Genomic DNA, 27,070 nt, shown 5'->3' with positions numbered 1-27,070 from the left:
CTCTGCCCTCCGTCAGCACCGGCGCTCCCCCATCCCAGCTTCTATCAGGCCACACGAAACAGCAGACTTTCTTCTGCCTCCCCTACTTGGAATATAATCTAATGCAGAGAAGGGGCCACGTCTTTCGCCTCTGTAGTGCCTGTGCCTTACGTAATGCCTGGCGGATAGAAGTCATAATAGCAGCTAACATGTATTGAACACATTCTATGCTTCGCTTGTATTAACTTATTGCCATCCTTTCAACAACCTCATGATGTAGAAACTGTTATTATCCCCATTTCACAGATGAGGAAACTGAGGCTTACTGAGGTTAAGGAACTAATAGCTCTAGGTCATATGGCCAATAAGAGGCCAAGATTTGAACCACTGCATTAAACAAATATCCATTGACTGGATGAGTTGCCCCAGACATTGATGGGTGTGGCTGCTCTTGTTGGATCATCCCAGGAAGGCTCAGACCCCTTGGCTCCTAGCTGTAGGATATGGACATTGTGGTGGTTTGTCTTCCATGTGCCGAGTGCTTCAGTCCTCTTCAGAGGTGTCTAGCTTCTTCTTGGCCGAGAGCCACATCCTTGGGAAGTGACTCTTGCAACTTTCTACCAAGTCACAAAGGGGCGCTGAGGTTTGATTATCAGCATCCAGAGAGAGCCATTTGTTGGGAGTTTGTGGAGACTTATGGGTGTGGCTTGAGAAGCTGAACACTGCCCCCAGAGGGCCAGGGGGAGGCGACCGTGGGACCTGTGGGCTGACCATGGCTGTGGTGACTTCTTGGGCTCCTTCAGAGCCTCTGAAAGCGCCTTCCATTTGGATAGTTATTTTCAGCAGTGAGGAGGGGCCAGGAGGGCCTGCTCTTCCATTTTATAGATTCCCAGGCTTCCCATAGTCCATCTGGGAGCCCTGCAGCCCACGGGCTACTCTCCTGGTTTCCCCACCCCTCGCCTCAACTCCGCTTCTTGACTTCTTCTGATTTAGAAGCAAAATGTGACCATCATGGACCACCACTCAGCTGCAGAGTCCTTCATGAAGCACATGCAGAATGAGTACCGGTCCCGTGGGGGCTGCCCGGCCGACTGGGTTTGGCTGGTCCCCCCGATTTCTGGGAGCATCACCCCCGTGTTCCACCAGGAGATGTTAAACTATGTCCTGTCCCCTTTCTACTACTACCAGGTAAGGGAGGGGCCTTCCTCTCCTCTCCATCTTAGAAGCTCAGGGGTGGAAAGAATGTGCATGTGTGTATGTACACATGTGTGCACATGTATGCAAATGTTCCTGTGTATGCGTGTGTGCACACGTATGCAAATGTTCATCTCTGTGTGTGTGGGCACATGCGTGCAAATGTTCGTGTGTGTGTGCGCGTACATGTATGCTCACTCATGCAGGACATATCGGGGAGGATCAGGGACACAGAAGCATATTTTTAATGCTTTTCAGGCTTCACTTAAGGATGCTGAGCAGCTTCTGTCCATTTCTACAGACAGTGGAACTGAAGGAAATACCTTGTATTATACCTTTAGTGTCCCATTGCTCTGATGGGGTTTAAGCTCCTGAGGGTGACCACATTGTGCCCGCCTCCATGGGAGGCCTGTGAACGGCCACACAACCTAACAGCAAAGAGCTTAGCTCTCGGGTCGGACACGCCTGGCGGTGACTCTGCCGCTTCCTAGCTGTGTGATTTTGGGGGGGTCATTTCCCTCATCTAAGCCCCGGTTTTCTCATCTCTAAAAGGCATGGGCACTAACTCCACGATAGGAGGTTGCATGGGTCACATGAGCCGGTGTATGTAACAGCTCAGCCCAGCGCCCAAGCCAAGATGCCCTCAGTAACTGTTTTCTATTGAAACAAGTTCATTTTTTGTCAAAAGAGACTTTGGCTCGATTTGGGGAAGAACTTCTTTACTCTAAAAGTGATAAATCAGGTGACTTATTGCCTGGGACAATTTGTGTCTGTTGTCACAGCACCTCCTTTTACTCTCAAAGGTTTCCCACTTTGGACTATACATTGTATAGTCTTCCTAGTAACAAGACACTGAAAACAAAACAGAAGTGACGCCTCTTCCTTCCAGGGGGACATTAATGAGAATAAAATCAACTGACCACCTGATATGTGCAGGCTGTCTGCTGGATGCTGAGCTGCAGCTCTGAGCGAGACAGACAGACAGCCCTCCCCTGTGGGGATTTCAGTGAGGTGGGGGTGAGGATAGGGCCTGCTCTCCTCCTCAACTCACGACGGGCACGAAGGGTCCTCTGTCTGTCCAGCATCCCGCCAGGGCCCGCCTTGTCCTCACATCTGCCTTCTTTTCTGAAGGTGGAGGCCTGGAAAACCCACGTCTGGCAGGATGAGAAGCAGAGCCCCCGGAGAAGACAGATTCGATTCAAGGTCTTGGTTAAGTAAGTGGGAGTGGCCAGTGTTGACGTCTGAACTGCAGCCCTTCCTTCCCGTCAGCGGGCCCTTCTAGCCTCGAAGGGCAGGGAACAAAGTGAAAAGATGATCTTTGTGGAGTTTGGCTCCCAGAGGTCCGGACACCAATTCCGAGGGTCACCTGCCACCATTTACCCAGCCTTCTCTCCTCCGTTTTCCCAAGGGGCTGAATAGTGCATTGAGCAGGTGGTGAGAGGAGAAGGGCAGTGAGGCGGGGTTGATAGCTGGTGAGAAATATGGATTCTTTTTTCTCAACCTGCCCCACTTAAAAGCTGCCCCCTCCCATTCTGCTGGGCCCCCATCCCCCTCTGGAAGGCTGACTCAGCACACAGTGTCTATCTCTCTGTCCCCACAGAGCCGTGCTCTTTGCCTCCATGCTGATGCGCAAGACCATGGCGTCCCGAGTCAGAGCCACAATCCTCTTTGCCACGGAGACGGGAAAATCGGAAACGCTGGCCCGGGACCTGGGGACTTTGTTCAGTTGTGCTTTCAACCCCAAGGTACCGACTCAACTGGACTCGTGCTGTTTTCTCTGCATGTGTGCAGAGGAGTCTGGGGAAACTTAAAATGGTTAAAGTGCTCCTGGATGTCCCAGAGCCTTGGCTATACTGACATACATTGTAAATCTGTGATAGAAGGATAGATTTGTGTCCAGGGATTCCCAAACTTACACAGTGAATAGGTTTTTCATAGTGTTCCAGGGAACACAGTTTGGGAAACACTTTCCTGGTAAATCCAAGCCTCAATATACATGAGCTGCTCTAGATGAATTTTATTCACATTTGCTGAACACCTGCTATCCAGGGTGCAGTGCTAAATGTGAAGGGGGCAAAGGATGAGTAAGATGCAGACGAATAAAACAGTACCCCAGAGGGTGACTAATTCATTCTGTCAGTGTTGGGTTTTGCCCTTCATCGCTGAAGGCCTTCCACGTCAGGGGGTCCTGCGGGCAACAGCGAGGCAGTGACACATTTCACCTGAGATCAGCTTCAGGCAAAGCATTTGGGTTCCTGAGGCGCCAAAGGGGTCGTCATTTTTGTAACTGACTCATCCCCTTTTTGTGGAAAATACATCCACACTCAGAATTCAAAATAGCCGTGGAAGTGGAGAGCAGTGCTTGACCTGGGACATGCAGTATTTTGGCAGCAAGCCCTGCAGGGCGTGCAAATGTGTTAGCGGCAGGGGGTGAGAGGGGCAGGGAATCCAGGATGTGTCCGGCTAGGTTCATTTGACAGGGGTTCCTGAGCACTCACCCCCACCGTGCCACGCCTGTGCTGGGTTCAGAGATGATGAAGGGGGCTCCTGGCCTGGGGACGGGGAGGGAAGCACAGAGTGTCTGTGGGGGGAGGGGGTGGAGGGCCCCAGCCTGGCTGCCGAGCGCTGATGTCCACCTCGGTGCCCGGCAGGTTCTCTGCATGGACGAGTACCAGCTGAGCTACCTGGAAGAGGAGCAGCTTCTGCTGGTGGTGACCAGCACGTTTGGCAACGGAGACTCCCCCGGCAACGGAGAGGTGGGTGGCCCAGGTCCCGGTGGTCTAGGGCTGGTAGGGCCTGAGAGGACTAAGGAAAGGATCTGGGGGGATTCAGTGTGTCCTAAGGATGATGTTGGGGGTGAGTGCTCAGGTCACTCTGGGCTGCCCTTTGGTCAGTCACTTGCCTTCCTCCTGCGTGTATCTCCATCCGTGTGTGCCACCTTTCCTATGACCTACTTAATATGTGTCAGTAAGTTGACCTCCCTTAATTGGCAAATTCATGTTTAAAGGAAACTCTGTATCACTCTCACAAATGGAAAGCCAGCAAAAAGTAAAGCCAATGAAAACCAAAGTTATTGAATTTTAGCTAGATACTGTTGCCTAACCATGGCTTCCTTTGTTTTTTAAAAAGAGTAATAAGCATTAGAGAGTTGTTAAGTTTCCATTAGCACCAGTCTGAGATTTTCTGTCTAGTGTTCCAAAGGACCAAAAAAAAAAAAAAAAAAAAAAAATCAAAACAGGAATAACTAAAAAAAATACAGAAACGTGAATACTTTCTTACCGTATGATTTGATACTATCTGCTGGGTCACATACCACCTAAGATTATGTTGAGCTCCTAGGAAGTCAGGGTTATTTTAGAGAATGTGGGACCAGTTGTCACTCTCATCAGGTTCCAAACAAGAAGAGAGCCTCGCGCTCCATTAGGAGACCCTCTGGAGAGGCCCTGCTGTGAGGCGGCCCCCTCTACCACGGCTGGATGGGTTGGGGGCTGGCTGTTCTGGGTCCCCCACCGAGGGTCAGGCGCACATGGGTTGCTAAGACTGAACTTGTCCTGAGCCCCAGCCAGGTGGCTTCACATATAAACCAACTTCCATTGTGGTTCTGGAACCTTCTCCTGCCAGATGTGGTCAATTTTTAAATGGCCATCAGAAGAAAAGAAAGAGCAATGCTTTTATTAACCCTGTCCTGAGAACTCTGTGGTTCTCTCTCTTTCTAGAAATTGAAGAAATCCCTCTTCATGCTGAAAAAGCTCACGAACAAGTTCAGGTGAGGCTCTTCCCCTCTCCAACTTATCTGAGTCCAGCCCTGTGGGCCCACAGCCTGGATTCCGGAATGGAAGTGGGTGTGTCTGAGGGGGTCTTCTCTGGGATGTCCAGGCACGGAGAGAGTCTGTCCTCAGAGCGCCCTCAAGGGTCAAGTCAGGGAAACCAAGTCCCTCTCATAGGTCTGCAGGCCAAGCACAGGGTTGGTCCTGGGAGGCTTGGGAACCATGGAGGACCAGAAGAAGGTGTGCCCTGGCGGGTCCTGTGCCCAGCCCAGCTGGAATGGGAGTGTCTTAGGCTGGCCTTACTGGCTGTGGGTGCTGGGTGGGGCTTGCGTGGGTTGGCTCACCCCAGGCTCCGTGTGTGTTTCCTCCCGGGCAGGTATGCTGTGTTTGGCCTTGGCTCCAGCATGTACCCTCAGTTCTGTGCCTTCGCTCATGACATTGACCAGAAGTTGTCTCACCTGGGGGCCTCGCAGCTCACCCCCACAGGGGAAGGGGATGAGCTCGGTGGCCAGGAGGATGCCTTCCGCAGCTGGGCGGTGCAAACCTTCAAGGTCAGTTCTCAGCCGGGGCTGCCTCCCAGCACGGACAGGGATGCTGTGGTGCACTCACATCTGTGCCAGCCATCCCGGGTGGCATGACGCCTGCCTGGTCCTGTAGGCATGGTCCCTGGCTTGGACTTGAGTTGTGGGCCTGAGGACTGAGGTCACTACTTCTCTCCCTCAACCCCCTAGAGAGCTCCCTTCAAGCATGTTTCCCCTGGGTGAGAGAAGGTGGCCAAGACACCCCCTGCCCTCGGGCAGCTTTGATTTAAGATCTTTCCCCCTCTGATTATCCACGTCACCCCTTGACCACCTTGTCTTGCTTCAGTCTCCCAGCCACAGAGAGCTTGGGGACAGGGACCACGCAGTTGACTTCTTTAGAGCTGTGTCAATATCTCAGTAGGTCTTTATCACCTGTGGCTTGACCCCACTGGTTTGGAGAACTCCTTGTTTAAACAAAATGCTTCACCCAGCGGTGGTGCTCTGGAGCCTCGGCTTGAGTCAGGACAGACGTGGTTCCCAAGCCCAGGCCTCCTCCGCATGATGCCACAGGAGGAAAATGGGAGCAATCAAGCCTACCTCATGGCGTGGGCATGTGGATAAAATGAGATACTGTCAATATTAATATTCTTAATAGTAGCAATAGCTCCTCTGTGCCAAGCCCGGCCACCTTTCTGAGTCCTCACAACAGCCCCATCAGATAAATATGCTTGGTAAATTATGTGAAGCACTGAGCTCAGCTGTAAGGACCTACAAAATGGTGGCCCCAATGGTGGCAGTGCTGCTGCTGCTGCTGACAATGACGATTATTAACACTCATCTGCTCCGGCTTTTTCCAGACAGCCTGTGAGACGTTCAATGTCCGAGGCAAACACCAAATTCAGATCCCCAAGCTCTACACCTCCAATGAGACCTGGGACCCGCATCACTACAGGCTCGTGCAAGACCCGCAGCCTTTGGACCTCAGCAAAGGTACCTGCCTCGCTGCGCCACACAGGGCTCATTTGCCCTTCCTGCTGGAGGAGCGTCTCTGAGCCCTGAGCCTGTGGTCGGGGAGACCACTAGGACTCTGAGCAGAGGCAGCTGGCCTTCCAGTCATCTCCCTTTTGTTGTGTCCCAGACCCTGTTGGGATGCAAGCCACGGGGGCTTGCTTCGTCTCTGAGGGAGGCTGTTTCAGGAAGAAGCTCTGGGAGGGTGGTGGAGAGAGAAGGGAGCCAGCACCAAGTGAGGGCCTCCGGTGGGCCGGGCACTGTGCTGGGCTCTTTGCACACCCGCTGTAAGTGAGCCCTGACAAGTGTCCTGCGAGAAAAGCACAGGCAGAGAAACTGAAGGTCAGGGAGGTGAAGCTAGTTGCTAGCATGTGGCCAAGTTGGTATTTGAGCCCCAGCCTTCCAGCTCCAATGGCAGCCGAGTATTGTAAGAACGTGTTGTGAGGCAATTCTGGACTGTGATGCGTGAACTCTCGATAGTGCCCTCTGGAAGCTGTGCCTCTGAGATGCCTCCTTTCTTGTACCATGGGGACAGCGGTCCTGCAGGTTTCTGCATGTTCAGGACATCCCCAACTTCACCTGTGCTCTCCTGTGCATCCCAAGCATGGGGATAGCCTAGAAATTGCCATATTTGGGCTTCTAAATTGCATTTCCCAGCACCTAGCATCAGCACCACCACCCTATGTCAGACCAGGGGTCGTTATTTGTGATTCAGAAACTCACTAGCAAAAAGGACAGGAAAGAAAACCCACCATCACCCGGTGGGACATCCCATGGGTGGTGTCCGGGCATAGTTGACTCAAACCGTGGAGGCTGCCCCCACCAGTGCTAAGAGTGACTTTGCCGTTTCACCATCTCTCTGTCCCCCACAGCCCTCAGCAGTATGCACGCCAAGAATGTGTTCACCATGAGGCTTAAATCGCGGCAGAATCTACAGAGTCCGAAGTCCAGGTAGGGTCGAATTACAGGGCCTCTTGGGTGCTCTTCTGCAGATTTTATCTGAATGAAGGAAAGACCAGAGCAAGTCATTCTTTGAAAGGACAGGAGAGAAGTGGCCGCTGGCATTAGCAACGATGCATCAGTAGGGCCAGCTTGACCGGTAACCCCTGTGGCCACCAGTGCCTGTATGTCTGGTCTCCACTAACCACGGGCCAGCTTTCCAGCTTGGGAGCTCGGCACCTGCTTCACTTCCTGTCCTTCGTCACTTAACTCTTTCCCCAAAAGGGCAGGGCCAGAGAAGCTCAAACACTTGGCTCTTCGTTCAGGACTTTCAGGGAAGTTTTGGCAGGAAAGGACCTTTCCCTGCCAGGACAGGCAGGTGCTGTGAACTCTGTGGGTTTTATCTGTGCTGTCCTCCCCCTTCGTTAGGAAAACTGGGCTTGGTTCTAATGACTGGAGACAAGGAAAGGTTTGTCCCGATGTCCACGTGTCTCCCAGCGGGATGCTCTCTTTAGGCAGAGTCTGTGGTCAAGTCCTGTGGGGCTCGGAGAGCTGCACAGGGAGGGGTGCGGCCCACCCTCTCCCCAAGGAGAAACCACAGGCCTGGTCAGCCCCAGACCCTCTTGAGTGCTCCAGCCTGAGGGGATGCTGGCCATCCATGCTCATGGAACAGGGCAGGAAAACGAAAGGAGGGCATGTTTCCTGGGGAAACTGGCCCGCCCCTCAGGGAGCTCTGGAGGAAATCCTGCTTGCATCACCCGAGGCTTCTTTTTCCTTCTCTAGCCGCACCACCCTCCTGATAGAACTCTCCAGTGAGGCCAGCCAAGGTCTGAGCTACCTGCCAGGGGAGCATCTTGGGGTTTTCCCAGGCAACCAGCCGGCTCTGGTCCAAGGTATCTTGGAGCGAGTGGTGGATGGCCCTGCACCCGACCAACCCATGCGCCTGGAGACCCTCGACGAGAGCGGTGAGCCCTCTGCACGGGAGCCTCCGCTGAGGCGGCCCCAGCATCTTCTTGCATACTCCTCAATCTGGCTGACAGGCTGGGCCCAGGCCTGTGCCGTGGGCAGCTAACCCTGTCCTTCCTGCTGAGTGGGTGGGCCACCCCAGCCTGCAGTAAAGCACCTTTGCCAACAGTCCTCACCTGGCTGGAGGCCAGCAAGAAAGGATGCTTCTTTGGGACCATCTGCCCAACACCAGAGGCTGGAGAGTCTTTTTCCATTCATTCTTTTGCCCACCCGGACACTTTTTCGTTGATTGACTAGTTTATTTATTTTTCCTTCAAAATTTAACTGATCACATCTATATACCAAGCAGGTCTTGGGCTACAAAGAGGAATGAGACTCAGTGTCTGCCCTCAGAAGGCTCACTACCTGTACAGGAGGCTGACATAAAGAATATTCATAATAAATATTATTATAATAATAATAACAGTAGCAGCTGGCATTTGTTGCATAATTACTACATGCCAGCATTTTATGTGCATTGTCTCTTTAGTCCCCACAACAGACCTGTGTGTGCAGCTTGCTAGGTGACATAATAGAGAAACGTGGAAACAGTGTAAAAAGGGTGAGCTCTGAAGGTTCACGCCCCTGACCCATCACTTACTAGCTGTGACCTTGGGTACAGGAGTCAACCTCTCAGGATTTCTTCCCTTGTTTGTAACAGAGCCTTGCTTGTAGGCTTGTTGTGAAGAACAGATGAGTACATACAAGTGCGACCGTCACAGTTCCTGGCACCAAATACATGTAGGAGTGGATGAATGTCCATGTCCCACAGGCTAATGCACATGTGTCCAGAGGGTCAGAGAAGGGGCCTAACACACCCTGAGGATCTTCTCGGATCCCAGAGTTTATAATCTCCGTGCATTCTCACGGCGTCTAATTTCATTCTAGTTCGCCACCGAGGGTCTCATTTGCCTCCACCTTCCCTGGGGGATGGGCAGGGGCAGGCCACAGGTGACAGGAGAGTGGGCTTCTCCTGGCCATCCTCCCCTGGAGAAGATTCTGTCCTGGAGGGGATCCGGAGCACCCCCTTCCTATGCCGAGGGGAGGCTCTTGGTCCATGTGGGGAAAACAGCACGGGGGTGACAGGCCCCAGGAGAGGAGAACTAATGGAATCCACCATCATGGGCCCCCCCCAGCCCAGAGGAATAGCTCCCTGGCCTTGGCTTCCTCAGTGATAATTATGCCTCCAAAGACTGTGTCCCCCTAAAGAGAGTGGCCACAATAGGAAAGTGGGGGTCAGAGAAGAAAAGTCTGGCATTGACCCCCACTGTCCAGGAGAACATGAGAGAGCCTGAAACTCAGGGGCTAGGGGACAGGGATGTCTGCATTACTATAGGGAGACATATGTGGCTCATCAGGCCTTGGGTCCTGATGAAATAATCTATTACTAATATTTTACCTAATATTTCTGGAGCCACCTGTGTACCAGACACTGTACCATCGCACATGCGCTGTTTCAGTCAATGCTCCTACAAACCCAGAGAGACAGGTTTTGTGATCATGTCCATTCACAGAGATGGAACCAGGGCTCAGAGGGTTCAGTTGCCGGCTAGTAAGTGGGGAGCCAGAGTTTGAAACCATGTCTCCTGGCTCCAGGGTCCATGCTGTGACAGGTCGTCTCAGCACCCTGGACAGCACCTGGAACTTCCAAGTGTTTGTTGAGGGAGGGAATGAATAAATGAATGAATGAATGAATACTGGATTGTAACAGCCTGGACGCTGCCTCTGGGGACTCCTTGAGACTTGCCACCTCACTTTGGGCTGATTGTTGCTCCAGCACCTCTGGATGTGGCACCCCAGGGGACTGCAGTCATGGGCTTTTCTCTAAATGAACACCTGCCCTCAGGGGTGCACATCAGTCTTTGGTGGCTTTAGTCACTGTGAGTCTGTAGTTCACTTGTGAGTATCCTGCTAAAGGTCAGATCTGGGTCAGAGAGGTACTGGACTCTGGTTCATAGTTTTGCAGGATTGTGTCAATGTGGGTGCCCTTTGAAGGGCTGCTGATCAGCCTTTCCTGGCAGCATTATCTCTGGGCACCACCTTCCTGAACACAAGTTGGGCACATGAGCTCTTTTGCTGTTCCTGGAGTCGGAACTCCTGTGTCTTCTCTCCCCTGCAGGAGAGGTGTCTGCCTCAGAGGCCTCAATGGGGCTTTATTTTCCATCCTGATTTCTTCCTTCTCTATCCAGGCAGCTACTGGGTCAAGGACAAGCGGCTGCCCCCCTGCTCACTCAGCCAGGCACTCACCTATTTCCTGGACATCACCACACCCCCAACCCAACAGCTTCTCCGAAAGCTGGCCCAGCTGGCCACCAAAGAGGCTGAGAGGCAGAGACTGGAGACCCTGTGCCAGGTGAAGATCTGGGCTGGTGGGTGAGGTAGGGACAATTTTCCAGAGTTGGGGGAGCCAGAGCCCAGAGCTGGTCTTTAAGGTCCAAGGGGGGGGGGTCCCCCCAGGATCCCAGAGTGAGACTTTTCAAAGGCTGGTGAGATATCATCCATTGTTTACTATCCTATCTCTAAGACACAGTTGGGTTGAGTGAACTGAATTTTTCTAACTGTCTTCAGGATTCAACTGAAGTGCTTCTTCAGAAATTAGCTAGAAAAGGGGAGCTTCTCTTTCTTGTCTGTCTTTGTATTCCCCAAACCTGGAACACGCCTAGAACTTAGGAAGTGTTAGAGGATGGATGGTGTGGATGAATGGATTAGTGGACATAGTGACAGATGAGTAGTTATACTAATAAATTAATGGGAGAATGCATTAACTCATCTGCCACTTTCTAAGCCCCAGTCTTTGTGAAAGGCACTGAATGTTATTATTACCGTCATCATGTTATTATTACCTTATTGCTAATTATGTTGATTCCAGCCACCTCCACTGCCATTATCCTATGGCTTCACTGTACTATCTTGGTGCACATTTTCTTGTTTAATTCTCACAGTGTCTCTGTGAGGTAGGTTATGCTATCCTCATCTCACAAAGGTTAAGTAACTGAGACAAGATGCCAGAGCTAGTAAGGGCATTCAGTCAAGATTTGAATTGAGGTCTGTAGGATTCCAAAGCCTTGCCCAAAATTATAACAAAGATCTGACTCCTGCCCGCAAGTTGCTGACAGTGAAGTTCCAAGCACATGAGTTAGATGAATGCTACTCGCTGGCCTGTCTTCCTCAGGACAGGAACTGTTTCCTCTCCAGCTTGGTCGTCTCAGCACCCTGGACAGCGCCTCGAACTTCTGGGTGTTTGTTGAAGAAGGGAGGGAATGAATGAATGAATACCGGATTGTGACAGCCTCTTCCCTCGGTGTGGGGCAGGCACCCTGAGATGCTCACACTGCTCTTGCTTTCAGCCCTTGGAGTACAACAAGTGGAAGTTCACCAACAGCCCCACATTCCTGGAGGTGCTGGAGGAGTTCCCGTCCCTGCGGGTGTCTGCTGGCTTCCTGCTCTCCCAGCTTCCTATTCTGAAACCCCGGTACTACTCCATCAGCTCCTCCAGGGACCGCACACCCAGGGAGGTCCACCTCACCGTGGCTGTGCTCACGTACCGCACTCGAGGTAAGGCTGGTGCACAGGCTCTGGGGCCGTCCAACTCTGCTATTTATGGACAGCTCTCCAACATCTCTGAGCTTTGGTCTCATCAGTTAGACACCCACCTTCCAGAGTTGTTAACAGCAGGAGAAGGCGTGTGGGAGAGATTACTATGAACTGGGCACTGAGCTAACCCCTTTGTATGTGTATTATCAGTAACCATGTGAGATGGGGACTGTGTGCATTTTACAGGTTAGGAAACTGAGGCACAAAGAGTTTAAGCCATTTGCTTAAAGTCACACTCTTAGCAAGTAATAACTGAGATTCAGACCCAGGTAGTCTGACTGCTGAGTCCAAGTTCTTCACCACCCCACTCCACTCTTACTACTATGGGGAGGATTTAGTGGGATCAAATGTGAAAAGCACCCAGTCCCAGCAGGAGCCCAATGAGTCTTCATCTTCCTGAGAGTCCAGCTGAATATAGGGGTGATTCTGTCTGGATTGTTCATTGACTCCCTCACTCAGCGATGATTTATTTCATATGTCTCTATGCGTGGCACCACCATGGCTGTGGAAATACAACACATGTAGCCTCTGCCCTCATGGAGCTTCTCAACTAGAGGGGACAATGAAGAGAGGGCATGGAAATAGACGATTGTCATTATGTGAGTGATAAGGAGATCATAGGCGGCTTTGAGGAAAGAGGATGTGGGATCAGCTCACATAGGCTGGAAGGTCCAAACGGTGACCAGTAGGGTTGGCTCCACTGCTGGGTGAACCGTGCCCCTGCCCTGCCCTCTGTAACTGAGTGTTTCCTGGGCTTGCAAACCTGGGAGCTGGCCCACACCTCAGAGCCCTCTGGGCTCTGAGAGGCTCAGTCACACAACTTCTAAAACCTGGGCAGAGGCTCTCTGTGTCCTGCTGGAGACCATCCGCCCAGGCCAAGTCTCCATCCTCAGACCAGGAGACCACAGGCAGGCACGTCCTGTGAGAACAAGATTCCACCCAGAGGAAAGCCAAAGGGACTTCTCAAGTGGGTTGAAGGTCCCCCCTAATGTTGGGTCATTGGGAAGGGAATGTGACCCAGAGAAAGGCGGCGTTTCCACAAGCCCAGGAGGGGCCACTGGGGGAGACAAGGAGATGTCAGAACATACAAGAGTGCTCAGGAGGTTGTCCACCACCCAGGCCTCCTACCAGCAAGGGCTACACTCATGGAGATGCTCTGGGGCAGTGACTGTGGCCACCCTGTGGGGCCACTTTATGCTACTGTCATCGGAGCTGAGTGGTGGACTGGGCGGGTCCTGGAGAAGCTCTTGGAGGGAGCACTGGAGTAGGAGTCAGGGAAGCTGAGCTGTGACCTGACTCTACTGCTGCCTGAGTGACCTTCTACAGGTCACTGTCCCTCTCTGAGACCCAGTTTCTGCAGTGGCAACGGGAGAGGTTTGCACACTCTCTAGTCCCTTCCAGCCATCACCAGCTCTGGGTGTCTAGAGGGTGGATCTCAGAACCAGGAGATAAACAGCCCCTCATTAAATCAGCAGAGCTCCTGAGTGGGCTGTGGGAGGAGGCGCATCAGTGAGGGAGGAGCTGCTGGGACAAGTCCCTCACAGGTGCTAGGGGGCGACGTTGGTCAGGTCTGTACTGTCCTTGCAGATGGTCAGGGTCCCCTGCATCATGGCGTCTGCAGCACATGGCTCAGCAGCCTGAAGCCCCAAGACCCAGTGCCCTGCTTTGTGCGAAGGTAAGCCCTTCTCTGCTCTCTCCATTGTGGAGCCACTGGCCCAGGGGCATTCTGGGTCAAAAGGGAGGGATCTGAGGACTGGATGCCACTCTGGACCTCTTGGCCCATGAAGAAGGCGCTGGGCTCACACTGGGCCTCTCCATCTTACTGCCTGCTATGGAGCATGGCCCAATCTCTAGCGGGGACAGAGATGCCAGTTGTGGGGGGGGGCCCAGAGAACAATGACGCTCAGCCCTTTCTCAAAAGGCCCCCAGGGTGAGGTGATGGTGTGCCTGGACAGGGGAATGACACAGCCTGCTGGGCTTGGGAAATCTAATTTAAGCTCTTTGTCCCCACTGCTGAACACCGCCACCCCCCCCGCCCCCCGCCCCCCGCCACCAACTACAGCCCCAGCTCCCCAGCCCCTGTCCTGGATGTGCATTGGGCCAGTGTGTCTGAGGACTAGGGCCTCTCTCCTTCTGTCCCCTTCAGTGCCAGTGGCTTCCGGCTCCCTGAGAACCCCTCCCATCCTTGCATCCTCGTCGGGCCTGGCACGGGCATTGCCCCCTTCCGCAGTTTCTGGCTGCAGCGGCTCCATGATGCCGAGAACAGAGGTACAGCTGGAGGGCTCCTGGGGGTTGGGGAGGGGGCATCTGTTGACCAGCACCAGCCTGGGAGCAGGACTGGAGCTATGGGGGAGTTGTGCCACCGACCCACAAAAGTCTCCTGACCCCTCTCCCAAGTTTGCCTCAGCCTGTGTGGACAAGTGATCTGAACGCCCTGGGCCTCGGTTTCCTCATCTGTGAAGCGGGGACAATACAAGATCAGATGCTTGTGGGGATGAAATGAGATTTCAAGTTGGGCGCCCAGCTCCTCAGGCCTTGAGCCGGGGCCCGCCCTCTAGTGGCCACCCTGGTAACTGCATCCTGCTGGGTCTTGCAGGGCTCCAAGGTGGCCGCATTACCCTGGTGTTCGGGTGCCGCCACCCAGATGAGGACCACCTCTATCAGGAGGAGATGCTGGAGATGGCCCGGAAAGGGGTGCTGCATGAGGTGCACACGGCCTATTCTCGCCTCCCTGGCCAGCCCAAGGTAAAGGCAGCAGCTGCCCAGGCAGTGGGGGAGCCTTCAAAGCACAGACTATGGGGGGTGCCTGACTCCCCACACACCCCTCACCCCTCTGAGCCTTCATCTCCTCAGCTCTAAAAGGGAGGTTCACTCTTCCAGGAGAAGAGACAGGCCCCGAGACGTTCAGGACTGAGTCAGGGGCACATGGTGGGTTCATCCCAGTGCCCAGTCCCCTGAAGGTCCTCCTCCTGGGATACGTGACTGCGGGGGGAGAGGTGGTCCAGGCCAGCTTCACGCTGAAGCACAGCAAGGCTGGAGGGCAACTGCTGCTCCCACCATGGCCTACGGGCTCTACTGCCCTGGGGGCACTTTGTCTTGTGAGCCTGGAGAGTCGGGGCAGACTCCTGGATCAGCCCTTGTGCACTTGCCCCATCCCAGCTCCTCCCAGACCCAGCGCTCCGGCCCATTGTTGGGTCACTGGCATCTTGTGTGGAGCAAGAGCAGAGAGTCCCCGATGGACTCCTGGGCTTCTGTGCAACTGGGGAGCCCAGGGCTCCGTGCCCTGCTCTGAATGACAGTGGGGACCCCAGGGATGGTCTGTCCCGAGAGGCTCCCTTCTGTGGGGAGTGGGCACCTGGGCCTCATTGGGCAGGGGGAGTGGCTCGAGTGAGGCCTTTTTGAAGCCTGGAGAATTCTGAGTCAATCTGGGAGCCCTACTGGGCGGTCAGCTCCTTGTGGTCAATGTCCATCTCTGCAGCCACAGCCCAGGCCCGGCCAGGCAGGGTGTGAGTGCACCTCCGCATCCCAAGCCTGGTTCCCTGTGCAAGGTCCTGGCTGGGAGAGTGCTCACTCTGCTCCTGAGAGTGCAGCCCATCGTGCCCCTGCCTACCTCCCCATGGCCAGCGGGCCTGACTGCAAGCTTCACCCCCAGTGGCAGGGGCCTGGACCCACCATCTCCTCTGGTTTCAGGTCTATGTTCAAGACATCCTGCGGCAGCAACTGGCCAGTGAGGTGCTCTGTGTGCTCCATGAGGAGCAAGGCCACATCTATGTCTGTGGGGACGTGCGCATGGCCCGGGACGTGGCCCACACCCTGAAGCAGCTGGTGGCTGCCAAGTTGAGCCTGAGTGAGGAGCAGGTCGAGGACTATTTCTTCCAGCTTAAGGTATGGCACCTGGTGTGTGGGCTAGGCATGGAGGTCAAGGGCATGGGCCAGGGAGCCTGGACTCGAGAGTCAGGCTCAGAACAGTCCTGGACCCCAAAGGAATCCTACAGGTGGCTGGAGGTCGGGGCTGGCCGGACAGTGAGAGGCCTGACTGGGCATCCTGGTCTGTTACTCAGTTCAACAGAGGCAAATGCCTTGCTTTACAACGACTTCTCAGAGCCTCTAACATGCTATGTGCATTGTGACATTTCAAGATGGGAGCAAGTACACAGCATCTCCCAAATGTATTTATCTCAGAGCCACATTTCCTGGAGCCTCTGGAGGGACGAGCTCTAGGCAGGCCTTACTGTTCATCATAAGCTTGGGGAGATGCTTAGACGTCCACACCAGAGCAGGCGCCGATGGGAGGGAAAGAGTCCTGTTTAGATCCCACATGATCTAGGCTCGGCAGTGGGAAGGCAATGGCTCAGGGGTGTACGTGTGACAGGGAAGCGGGGAACCTCAGGGGCTCGTCCCAGCCTGGACCTGATGAACGAGAGGTGGCTGGAGCAGCAGAGCTGACACAATGGTCTCTGTTTCCCTGTAAAGAGCCAGAAGCGCTACCACGAAGACATCTTTGGTGCCGTAGTTCCCTACAAGCTGAGAAAGGATGGGGCCGCAGGGCAGCCCAGCCATCCCAGAGCACAATCAGCCCCCGGGAAAAGTTAAAGCTGCTGCCACAGAATTCAGTGACGGAGCCAACTCTGGATTACAGCCTGCAGAGAGGGAGGGAAATTATAACCAGCCTCACATCTCATTTCCCCATCTCTTTCCCCAAAACCCTTTACTTGACCTGCTACCAAGTAGCAGCCTGGACTGAGTGGAACCTCCTTTCTCCCTTGAGTCCACTCATCCTCGGATAGTGGAGAGTTGGGGCCTTCCTGGTCCCTTGGAGACAATCTGCAATGCCGGGCACGTCGAGCGGGTGAGGATGGAACTGGCTTCTGATTGCACGTCTTGGAGTGACCACCAGGAGGCGCTGTCGTACCACTCTGTATTAGTTGCCCCATGTACAGTTATTTATGAGTCTGTATTTAAGAAAAACAAATCCCAGTCTGCTCCTACAGGCACTTGGGTCTTCCTTGTATGACTCCTTGATGGAGATATTTATATGAAATGCATTTTGTTTTAACCACAGTGTGAGTGTGGGTGTGGTTGTTTTATAGGGAAAGCAGCCCTAAATCATGTAGGAGTGGGGACTGGTGGTGCCACAGCCTAGACAAATATCCCCCAGAACGGGACGTACCAGCTTGTGCACACTGCTTCTCTGAAGTGGCCAGCAGATTCAGGGCCAGCGCACGGAGATGTGTGCACATCTGAAAGCCTGAGACAGGTCAAGGGAGCACAGGCTTTCCTGTGGGGCCTGAGCTGACCTTCCCCAGGAGGCCTGTCCCACGGGGCTGTGGCAGGTGCCATTGCACATGATGTCAGTTCTCTAGTGAAGGCCTGGACTACACCCTGACTTAGAAAGTCACTGTACTTTGCTCTGGGGCCGCCTTTGTCATGAGAGTTTGGTCAAAAACGATTTGGCACCTGGGCGAGAAAGCAGGTGAGGTCGGCCTGCTTGTTAAGGACTCGGCAGAGAGTGAAGGACACACGTCTTCCCTGGGGAAGGCTTCTCAGGGGCTGAGCCATGATTCCTTCTCCAGTGAGAATGAGGAAGGAACTCAGCCGGGGGCTCAGTGGGGTCTGGAAAAATCTGTCCCCAGCCTGGCTTTGGCCTCCGTGTTTTTGGCTCCCTGCCCACTTCTCTCCTCCCCGCTCCTACTCAGATGGGGAGAGAGGGGCATGCCAGCCTCCAGTGTCCCAGCAGTGCATCTGGGACGTGGTCAACAATTTGGTCACCTGGCCCAGTGCCTCTCACCCTCGAACGTGCACACAAACCCCCTGGGCTCTCATTACAGTGCAGACTCTGACCCAGCAGGTCTGCCCTGGGCCCAAGCTGCTGCGTTTCTAACAAGCTCCCAGGTGCTGCTGCTGCTGCTGAGCTGAGGGCTACACTTTGAGTCCCACCCTGGTTCCCGAGGCGCTAGACTCTTGATGGAGCTGGCAGGACATGTTGGCACCATGTGGACACAGAGCCGGGTCCCCTGCACTGGCCCAGTGGCTGGCAGAACCCCACACACGGAGCCACTTTGCCCACCACACCCCAAGCACTAAGGCTGGGGGATGCACAGTGGAACCCCACAAATAGGCCTATCTTCCGATTCAGCTTCTTCTGACCCCACTGCCACCTCCTCTCGCCAGGACACAGGGTTCTGATGAGCTGGCCCTGCCATCTGGCCTCCTCGTCTTGCCTCGGCCCAGCCCTTGGCCCATCTCGGGCCTGTTTCCTGGGTTCACCTCTGTTCCCCAGCTTCCTGTGTCAGAGATTCCTGCCCAAGAGGCCTGAGCCCGGCCTGCTTTCTCCCACAACCCTGAGGGGTTTGTGGGGATCCACGGGGAGCAGGTGTGGATGTCAGAACCTCCCCCTGACCAAAATGAGCCCACACTATCTCCTCCCATTCCCATTAGCCAGGACCCCCCAATTCCAGAGACTCCAAATTGTCTTTAATAAACCACCATCAACCCATAGGTCTGCCGACAAGCCTTTTTCCTTCTTTCTTTGAAGGTCACAGGGAGGGGAGAGCCCCCTGCTGAGAAGGGTCCCATCGGTTGGTGGAAACCAGAGGGGTATCATCAGGGAACTTTCCTGGATCCGGGGAAGCGCTGGTGCAGGTGCAGGAGAGGCTGAAGCTGGGAGACAGGGAGGGGCCGAGGAGACAGCCTCCCCCGGGGAGTGAACAGGTGCTGGCCTGGGACTGACTGGAGCTGACTGGGCTGGGGATGCAGCTGAGAGGCAGATGGGGTGTGGGCCTGGGCCGGGTGCTTGGGAAGGCCGAGCACCCTCCCTTCTGCCTAGGGGACTGAACCTGGGGTGTAGCCTGTGCAGACCACCCCTCTCCTCAGATGGATGGATTTGGGCAGCTGGAGCCCCAGGTCCTGCCCTGACCAAGGAAGGCGGTCCCAGCCAGCTGCCCTCGGCACTCCAGGCTGGCTGCAGCCTCAGCAGGGCCAGACAAGGGCATGGTCTCACCAGAAAAGAGACCCTCTGCAGGCTGGGAAGGGCTGGGGCTGAGGCAGGGACTGGGAAGGTGGAGGTGATGAGCAGATCCAGACAGCAACATGCCCCAGCCCTCGATGCTGGGGCCAGGGATCCCACTTATGTCTGCAGACGGGTCAGCTGGATGTCACCTGCCACTTTCAGGTTGTTGATGTTGGGCAGGTTCTTCAGGCGGTGGTTGTAGTCACACAGGTGCTGACCATCCACATCCACCCTGAGGCAGCGGCCTTCACACGTGATGCACACCTGGACAGAGAGGCCACGTCATTTGTTCTCCGCTTGGGAAGTCCTCACACCTAAATGCAGGCTTCTGTCTCCCTCCCTCCTTCTTGCCTTCCTCACGCCTCAATCGAGCAGACCCCACACCTGCCTTCCAGCCACTCTGAAGGATCCATTCTTCACTCAACACGCCCCAGGTTCTCCTGCCCTTGTGCTTTTGCATATTCTGTTCCCACTGCCCAGAATGCCCTTCCTCCTGTGCTCCCCACTCTGCTCCCCTTGCCCACACGGATGACTGCTCATCCCCCGTCAGGATTCTCCCCCCTCCCTCCAGGAAGGCGAGCCCTCCCTGCCTTCCCCACCTCCTGACACCCTCCTAGTTGAGTCAGGAGCCCCTTCAGGCCATGTCCCCACCCCATCCTCATTCTCCAGCTGGACCCTGAGCCTCCAGGGCAGGAATGCTGGCTTGTCCGTCCTCGTCCCTGGAACCCGGCGCACAGGAGGGCTCCGCGCCTGCACTCCTGCAGCGGCAGTCTCCTAACTTGTCTTTTCCACCCCAAACTTTCTCCTGGAGGCCCTCGGAGCACGTCTGTGAAAATGTCATCATCCCCATCCGAGTAGCTGACCCTTGCACGCTTACTGCTCACCAGGCACTGTCTCGAGTGTGTCACAGATACGATTTCATTTCATTCTCACATCTCTATGAGATTGATGTTATTATTAGTTCATATTTAGAAATGGAAATTAAGGCACAGAGCAGTTAAGTCACTTGCTCAAGTAACACAGCTACTTAGAAATCAAAGTACATTGCCCTCTGCCTTGAAAAACACCAACCCACTGTATTAAAATCCCAGCTCCTTTCCATGGCCCTCACGGCACAACATCAGTCATTTCAACCCTGGGGGAGGAGCATCAGGGCGGATTTACAAATACAGAGGCCCAGGCTCACCCCCTCGTTGGCCGGGGGTAGGCCCAGGCATTGATTTTCCTTCTTTAAGCTCCAGGGGTTTGACTGTGTGGTCGGGGCTGAGAACACCTGCTCTGTGTGAGCCGCCTCAGCCGCCCCACCCACACCTCTCTGTCCTCACTGTCCACCTGGGAGCCCCCATCCCTTGGTCCCAGACAGGCCACTCCCAGGACTCCGCCTCTGCAGTAACAGCGGCTCCCTCCACTGCCTTCCGGAACACACCCACAGATCTTTGCCAGGCGGCTCCTTCTGCCTCTGGGGTCTCAACAGCTCAGTGGCCTCCTCGGAGAGCTGTCCCGTCTAAGGCAGCGCGGCTGCTGTGCCGGGGCTCACTCTATCCCTCTAGTCTGTTTTGCTTTCTGCAGAGCGCCTGTTCTTATCTGCAAGGGTCTGTCCGTGCATTTGTGTCCTGGTTCCTCTGCCTCCTAAACCGCGGACTCCGTGGGGCAGGGAGTCTGTCTGCTCCATGCTGTACCCCCAGCACCTGGGGTGCTTCCTGCACAAGGTGGGCCCTGAGAGAATAGCTGGAATGATTGTGGAATGAATGAGTGAGTGAGTGAATAAAGGGAGGACACCTCCTTCTGGGGCTCCATCTGGCACTTATCGCTGTGTGACCTCAGGCCAGTGAGCTGCACTTGTGAATTTGTTTCCTCATCTGTGAACAGCAGATAGCACCACCTACCCCATGTGGGACAGTGATAGTAAAATAAAAACAGCCACTGGTTGAACACTTTCTCTTCTTCTGGACACAGCCCTCACTGCACCATGAGCTCCCATCTCATTCGAGGGGACCCCGGTTAGCCCCCTCCCCTGCTCCATTTGCTCCGTGAGAGCCCCTCTGAGCTGCAGGCTGCAGCAGCTTACCGAGAAGCTCCGGCCTTGGGTGAAGGGTGTTTTTCCAGGCAGGCTTTGCTCCTCAGACCCCCAAGAGCTGTTGATCTGCATGTTGCAGACCACGGTGTTCTCATTGAAAAGGGGTTTCCGGTGGAAGGCGATGTCACTCCCAGAGCGCAGGTTGATGTGAAACCTGGGGGTGGGCAGCTCACATGGACCTCCTCTGACCACAGAGCTCCGGGTCCCCGCTCCTCCCCAGCCCGCCCAGAGCCAGGGCAATGGCCAGAATGACCCTGGGCTGTCTCTCCTCCCGAAGCACCCTGGCTTGCTACTGAGTGCTGTGCAGGATGGTGCCTGACACAGCGATGCTTCTGGAGGGGTACAGCCCACCCAGGATGCAGGTGAAGAAAGGCATTGGCTGTCCGGAGGAGAGGACCAGGTCAGCCAGCGGCAGCCAGAGCAGCCGCCACGGCAGGGGTACCTTGTGCCAATTTCCATGAATTTGGACGGTCAACTGAGTTTGACAACCATGCCTGTGAGTAACATATTTTCAAGAAAGAACTCTGTGATATCTTTCCTTGATTCAGTAAATGCCACATTAAAACTTCCCAGCGTACCTCTAATGAATGGGCTTAAACTATCTCGAGAAGAAAATTGGCCTGACATAAAAGGACAGTAGGGCTGAGAAGGGAAGGCCATATAGTGTGCTCATGGTGAAGCTTCTGTCAGGAGTCTTCTCATTTACTTGGGTATTTTTAGGAAGTTCAGCTCACCAGAGCACTGCTTTCCTATCCTCACTGCCCCTTGCCTCCCACCCTGCCCAACGCAGACCAAACCTCCACCCCTCCTGAGAACACAGTTAGTAGGCTGGGTTGGCAGAGGCCATAGGAGGGGTGCAGGATTCTGTAGAAAAGAGACCAGGAAATTCAGTGTGGTAGTGACACACACACCCAGGTCTGACACAGTCGAGAGGGGAAGCTCCAATGTGACACTGAGGTCGTGATGCTTCAGCCCTTGGATTCTCCATCACTTCCTTCTCATGTCAGCTTTGGCAGGACTTTCTGCCATGTCCTGGACCCCATAACTATCACCTGCCCCTCCACCCAGGGCAGCCCGCCTGACTCCAGGCCTCCCGTCTGATGTGCACTGGCAGGAGGAGGAGCAGCAGCTCCATCCTTTGAGCAGCAGGGACATCCTGGGGCTCGTCCTCGGGATGCAGGGCCTCCTCTCCAGATGCTGGACCACTGCACTCCCTCTCAGTGACAGAAGGACCCATTTTCCTGCTGGTCCCTAGGGGACCTGCCTTTAGGGCCACTGGGTGAGTCCAGCCTGATCCAGAATCTGCTGTCCCCAGGAGACTTTCACTTTCAGTCTCCTGAGCAGAGGCCCTGGCCCCAATGTCCCCATCCCCTTTCTAAACTGCTTTCTTCTTGACTCTGGGACTGGAGAATTCGTTTTGGGGAAGGGAGCCGCGGTGAGGCTGTGAGCTGACCAGAGCTTTCAGACTCATCAGGTACATCAGTGGAGGGTCTCAGCACAGTGTGGATGATTGGTCTCTTCTGGGAGAAAGAAACCAGGGTTTTAACCAGCCCTCACCAGCGTGAGGACCAGCACCTGCCACCAGACGGCACCACGTCACACAGTCCTCTGAGGTGAGTTAACTTTGGCCAGGTCACCAGCCCTATGGCCCTGACCAGACCCCCAAATGGGAGGATAGGGGTGTTTCTTCTCTTAGCGGATGAGGCTGGGGCAAAGGTTTCCTCTGGAGAAGGAATTTGGCTGCACTGTAGCCTCTGGCCCACATTTCTTCTCAGTGGAGTTTCTCCAGCACAGCCTCACTTGGCAGGAGGGATGGAAGGTGGGGCCTCGGTCTTCTGTGGCTGCCACAGTGGCAGAGGACTGAGCCAAGAAGTGAGTTCTGGGTCTTTTCCAATTCATTAGGGTCCTCCCTCTCCCCCCAACACCCCCCCAACCCCCTACGCCTCCCCCCTTACCCAGGCAGATGCTCAGGGGCTCTGCCCCACCCTCCCTATGGAAAGGGCTGGATGCCTGGCCCTGCCTCCTCCTTTTCACCCACAGGAAGAGCCAAAATGAAGAGGCTCAGAAAAGAGAGCAAGAGACTGGAAATGGGAGCAGAGTCGGCAGGCCTGACCCCTGGAGACTGAAGGGATGAGGAAATCAAAATGGCGGTGAACATCGGTGCCCCATGACAGTGAGACCAGGGCAGAAACTGTGGTCAGAAATGTCTCCCTGACTCGCTCTCACCTCCTTCCTGCTCCCATCAGCCTTCCTGAGCCTGTGGTCTGGATCTCCCCACCCTCCCAGGTTCACTGCTCTTAGGAAGGGGCGGGGCCAGGGTTGCAGGAGGGGAGCATCCCCTTGGCTCCTCCAGAAGGAGAGAAGGACCTGTCTGGTGTAGACCATCCAGCTTCCCTCAGCTCCCATTGCTTCTAGGGCCATATTTCACCCAGGAGGTGAAGACTAGCATTTACTGAGGGCCTGTCATGTGCCAGGCTTGGGCTCCAGTGCTCTCCGAGGGAGGCAAGCTTAGCTCCTGTTCCACTAGTGAGGCAACCTGGCTCAGGAGGGTTAAGCAACTTGCCCAAGCTCGCCCAGGGAGCAAGTGATAAAGTCCAAAATGGTGCCCAGTTCTGTCTGGTCGTGTCCACCCACACAGTCATCCCCAGGCCCGGGCTGAAGTGAGGCTGCCCTGCAAGGGCTCCCTGGATCTCCACCAGGCCTGAAGCCAGCATGGCAGGAGGCAGGTGCCCGAGCTGGACAGTGATGGACCACAGGAAGGCTGGGTGGACAGACACCCCTTCCCCCACCCCCACTACTCCAGGAGCCAAAGGAGGGGCCGGGCCCTGCTCCCCTTCCTGTCCTGCACCCTGTGCCCCACAGCTGACTGATCTTCTTGCCCTCACTTGTTTCCTGTTCTACTGCCCGTGCAAACCACATTCCACTTTCACTTACCTGGTGCCTCCTGCATGCCCGGCACTGTGCAGAGTGCTGGGGACACACACTGAACAAGCAACAGTCCCAGCCCGCGAGGCTCAGGGGTGGAGGGAAGGAGTGGGTGGAGTGACAGGGACAGACATGAAAGCACAGTTACACGGGACGTGCTGACTGGCACGGCACAGAGATGTACAACCTCCACGGGGACAAGGGTGAGGCTGGTGGCATCCAGTGACCTGCCAGGCAGGGAAGATACCCCTGTGGAGCGACATTTAACCAGAGCATTGAAGGGTTTTGAGGGTTGGCAGGGAGTAAGGTGGCAAAGGGTGCTTTCAGCCCAGGGACAGCATGTGCAGAAGCCTGGTGGCCCCAGAGGTCCCCAAGTGAGCATTGGAGGCTGCGTGAGCTTCATGGGGGAGGGCTGAGGCCAGGAGGTGCGCTGAGGCAAGACTGGGGAGGATGCTGAATGTCCTGCTGGGGAGTTTGCCTTTGTTTAGAAGGACATGAGGCCTACAGGATTTTTCAGCAGGGAGAGGATGGGACCAGATTTGCTTATAGGAAGGTCACTGCCACTGTGGGTGGGTGTGAGGGGAGTGGGGAATTAGACCATAGTCCTCATGTTGTAGGGTCAGGTGGCCTGGACCAAGGCGGTGGCTTTGGGAGGGAGAGGCGTTGGTGCCCTGTAGAGAGATTAGGGGAGGGAGGGAAGACCCAGAATGACTTCCAGGTCCTGGCTCTGGGTGCCTGGTGGAGGGAGACAGGGACCCTTTGGTGGGGTTGTAGGCCATGGCTGGCTTGCTGGCCGGAATGGGCCTCTCATGCCTCTGTCCTTCCTGCTAACTGCTGCTTCCCAGACACTCTGTGTTTGACTGACTTGAGGTTTGTGCCCGTTGGGTTTGTGTGGGAAATGGGCAGCCTGGGAGAACTCCCTCGTGGAGAAGGCGGGTGGGACAGGGCTGTGCGGGTGTTCTGTTAAAGTAAAAGGCAGCACGGGGTGAAGAGAAGCGTTAATGAAGCCAAGACAGAGCTGAAAGACAGACTGGGGCCAGAGGGAGAGAGCAAGGCAGGCTGGGGGGGGGGTGGGAGGGTGTTCAGGACCACATGGAGGGGCAGCAGGGATGATTAGGCTCCAGGAGGCGACAGCAGGATGGTCCTCTCTCTCTTTGCACACCTTTCTATTTCTCCCTGTCTCCATTTCTCCCTCTCTTTCCATCTCTCTCGCTCTCTCCATCTCTTTGTTTCTCCATCTCTCTCTCTCTCCATCTCTCCCTCTACCACTGACAGGGAGACGGTTGGGTAGGGAGTAATATGAGAGGTGATGATGAAGGAGAGAGGAGCTCATAATTGCTGGGGGCCTCTGTGTGTTGGCCCCACCTCAGGAGTGCAGTCAAATACTGAAAGTGGCAACAACAGCTCCATCCAGCCTCCTGGTGGTAACAGGCCAAAGTGAGTCCGCTCCTTGGGGAGCTAAAATCAAAACCTACACCAGGAGTAGTGATCACACAAAGCATAATTTTATTTGCATCAGCAGCAAGCAAAAGGAGACCATAGGGAACAATTTCACAAAGCTATGGCTCCACGAGCCTGGGGAGGCGGGTACATTTATTTGGGGTAGAGAATGAATGTTCAAAAGTTTCCTCATCGCATGTAGAGGTGGGCATAAGCTTGCACATGTGTGGATTGAAAACATACCTTTATATACTTTGCATGACCTAAAAATGGCTCCTTTGCCCCTCCCAAAGGAGGAGAATTTAGGATGTTGAAGAGGGCAGGTTACTTTAGTGCAACTCTCTGCTCGTTTGCGTAGCTGTCACTCTTGCAGTCGTGGTCCAGACCCTTGTGGTCCAGTTCACGGTGGTTGGCTGCAGGGCAGTTGGCCTTTATATAGCATTCTTGGGGTGTAGCTAAAAACGACAGTCACAAAGTTGTTAGACAAAGGAACATCTGCACCCTTTTAACAAGACGAGACAGACAAGAAAAAAAGTAGGTTAGAGTCCACAGCTGGTGTCACAAGGGCCCTGCGGGAATTGGGCCCAGCACACCCCAAACTTCCCAGTTTTCACAAACAGCCAGAAATCCAGATTTCCATGTGATATTTCCTGACATTTTTAAAATTGTGATAAAATACACATCAAATGTACTGTCCTAACCATTTTTAGGGTTACAGTTCAGTGGTTCCAAGTATATTCACACTGTTGTGTAAGCATCACCACCATCCAGCTGGAGAACTCCTTCATCTCGCAAATTTTTTCCTGATGTTTTAGAAGGTGGCAACATGTTCCAAAATTTTAAAATACGGAGATGGTCAAGTAAGGCCTGGTGTGAGCCCATCAGGGCCATTTTGTAACCTCTGACATATATCACCAGTCTGAACTCACACAATACCTCTGGGGCAGCAGCGACTATACCCTTTCACCAGATGAGGAAACTGAGGCTGGGAGAGGCCAAGTCGCTTGTCTACGATCCCACAGCCAATGAGAATGGAAGAACTAGGAATCTGAGCTGCATCCAGTTCGACACCCAAGCCTGGGTTCTTTCTTGAGCCACACAGCCTCCTAACTAGGGTAGAAACAGAGAGTGAGAGAGAGGAGTGGCCCAAGAATCTGGGAGACTGAGGAAGGTATTCCAGACAGAGACAGTGACACCAGAAGGACGGGCCAGGGAAGCTGGAGGGGTGTCCACAGAGCCACCTGCATTTGGGCTCACCCAACAGGGCCTATGCATGGCTAGAATGGGCCCTGCCCCCAGCCCCTGGGACAGGTGCCAGGTGGACAAGCTGACCTGGAAGCTGATGGAGAACAGCTGCACAATGCCGGTGACACGGAGGATGTCCACACCATGGAAGGGCACACGGTGTGTGTACTGCACAAAGAGGTTCTTGTTCACTGTCACCTGCAAAGATAAGCGCATGTTCCAGGAGTGGGGACCCAGGCCAGGGCGGGGAGCACACCTGAGGCTCCAAGACCCCTGCTTCTAGAAATTAAGACCATCCATGCCCTGTAGGTTATGGGCACCAGGCTTCAGAGCTGTCCCAGTCACAGGAACATGCGTGGGATCCGAA

The 27,070-nt window shown here is 54.6% G+C and overlaps 3 protein-coding genes across 11 annotated transcripts in view; 1 reads left to right on the top strand and 2 right to left on the bottom strand.

Annotated features, from left to right (window-relative positions):
* The window catches only part of NOS2 (nitric oxide synthase 2), a 37,980-nt gene extending 20,912 nt beyond the window's left edge, over positions 1-17,068 (top strand). For both annotated transcript variants that reach the window (NM_001081769.2, XM_023651657.2), the window contains 16 exon segments: positions 973-1,167; positions 2,305-2,387; positions 2,774-2,918; positions 3,825-3,929; positions 4,890-4,939; positions 5,317-5,491; positions 6,319-6,451; positions 7,342-7,420; positions 8,192-8,373; positions 10,603-10,766; positions 11,761-11,968; positions 13,595-13,682; positions 14,154-14,275; positions 14,604-14,752; positions 15,698-15,892; positions 16,481-17,068. In NM_001081769.2, the coding sequence (NP_001075238.2) occupies positions 973-1,167; positions 2,305-2,387; positions 2,774-2,918; positions 3,825-3,929; positions 4,890-4,939; positions 5,317-5,491; positions 6,319-6,451; positions 7,342-7,420; positions 8,192-8,373; positions 10,603-10,766; positions 11,761-11,968; positions 13,595-13,682; positions 14,154-14,275; positions 14,604-14,752; positions 15,698-15,892; positions 16,481-16,600 (2,193 nt within the window). In that variant the 3' untranslated portion in view covers positions 16,601-17,068.
* Positions 17,069-19,012: 1,944 nt separating this feature from the next.
* Positions 19,013-24,099, bottom strand: LOC138916180 (galectin-5-like). The gene is made up of 3 exons (XM_070226436.1): positions 24,028-24,099; positions 21,085-21,247; positions 19,013-19,280 (listed from the first exon to the last, which is right to left on the bottom strand). The coding sequence occupies exons 2-3, from the start codon at positions 21,163-21,165 to the stop codon at positions 19,134-19,136; spliced, it is 228 nt and encodes a 75-aa protein (XP_070082537.1). The 5' UTR covers positions 21,166-21,247; positions 24,028-24,099; the 3' UTR covers positions 19,013-19,133.
* Positions 24,100-25,501: 1,402 nt separating this feature from the next.
* Positions 25,502-27,070, bottom strand: part of LOC100072001 (galectin-9) — a 40,385-nt gene continuing 38,816 nt past the window's right edge. For 4 of the 8 annotated variants that reach the window (XM_070226435.1, XM_070226432.1, XM_070226433.1 and 1 more), the window contains 2 exons: positions 26,791-26,901; positions 25,502-25,913 (listed from right to left, as the gene is read on the bottom strand). In XM_070226435.1, the coding sequence (XP_070082536.1) occupies positions 25,890-25,913; positions 26,791-26,901 (135 nt within the window). In that variant the 3' untranslated portion in view covers positions 25,502-25,889. Of the gene's footprint in view, positions 25,914-26,318; positions 26,569-26,790; positions 26,902-27,070 lie in introns of those variants that run through there. The other 4 variants (XR_011423052.1, XR_011423051.1, XM_070226430.1 and 1 more) reach the window with 2 other exon arrangements.

The sequence above is a fragment of the Equus caballus genome, chromosome 11 (genome assembly GCF_041296265.1).
Source record: "Equus caballus isolate H_3958 breed thoroughbred chromosome 11, TB-T2T, whole genome shotgun sequence".
In the NCBI taxonomy this organism is placed as follows: domain Eukaryota; kingdom Metazoa; phylum Chordata; class Mammalia; order Perissodactyla; family Equidae; genus Equus; species Equus caballus.
Note: the sequence above shows the minus strand (reverse complement) of the source record. Positions and strands in the feature narration are given on the sequence as shown.

What these genes read in the sequence shown, in the direction of transcription:
- LOC138916180 (XM_070226436.1), bottom strand. Translation starts at nt 21,165, where the DNA reads ATGCAGATCAACAGCTCTTGGGGGTCTGAGGAGCAAAGCCTGCCTGGA. An exon ending in CCCAAGGCCGGAGCTTCTCG is followed by an intron (nt 19,281 to 21,084) that starts GTAAGCTGCTGC and finishes CTCTCTGTCCAG; the next exon opens with GTGTGCATCACGTGTGAAGG.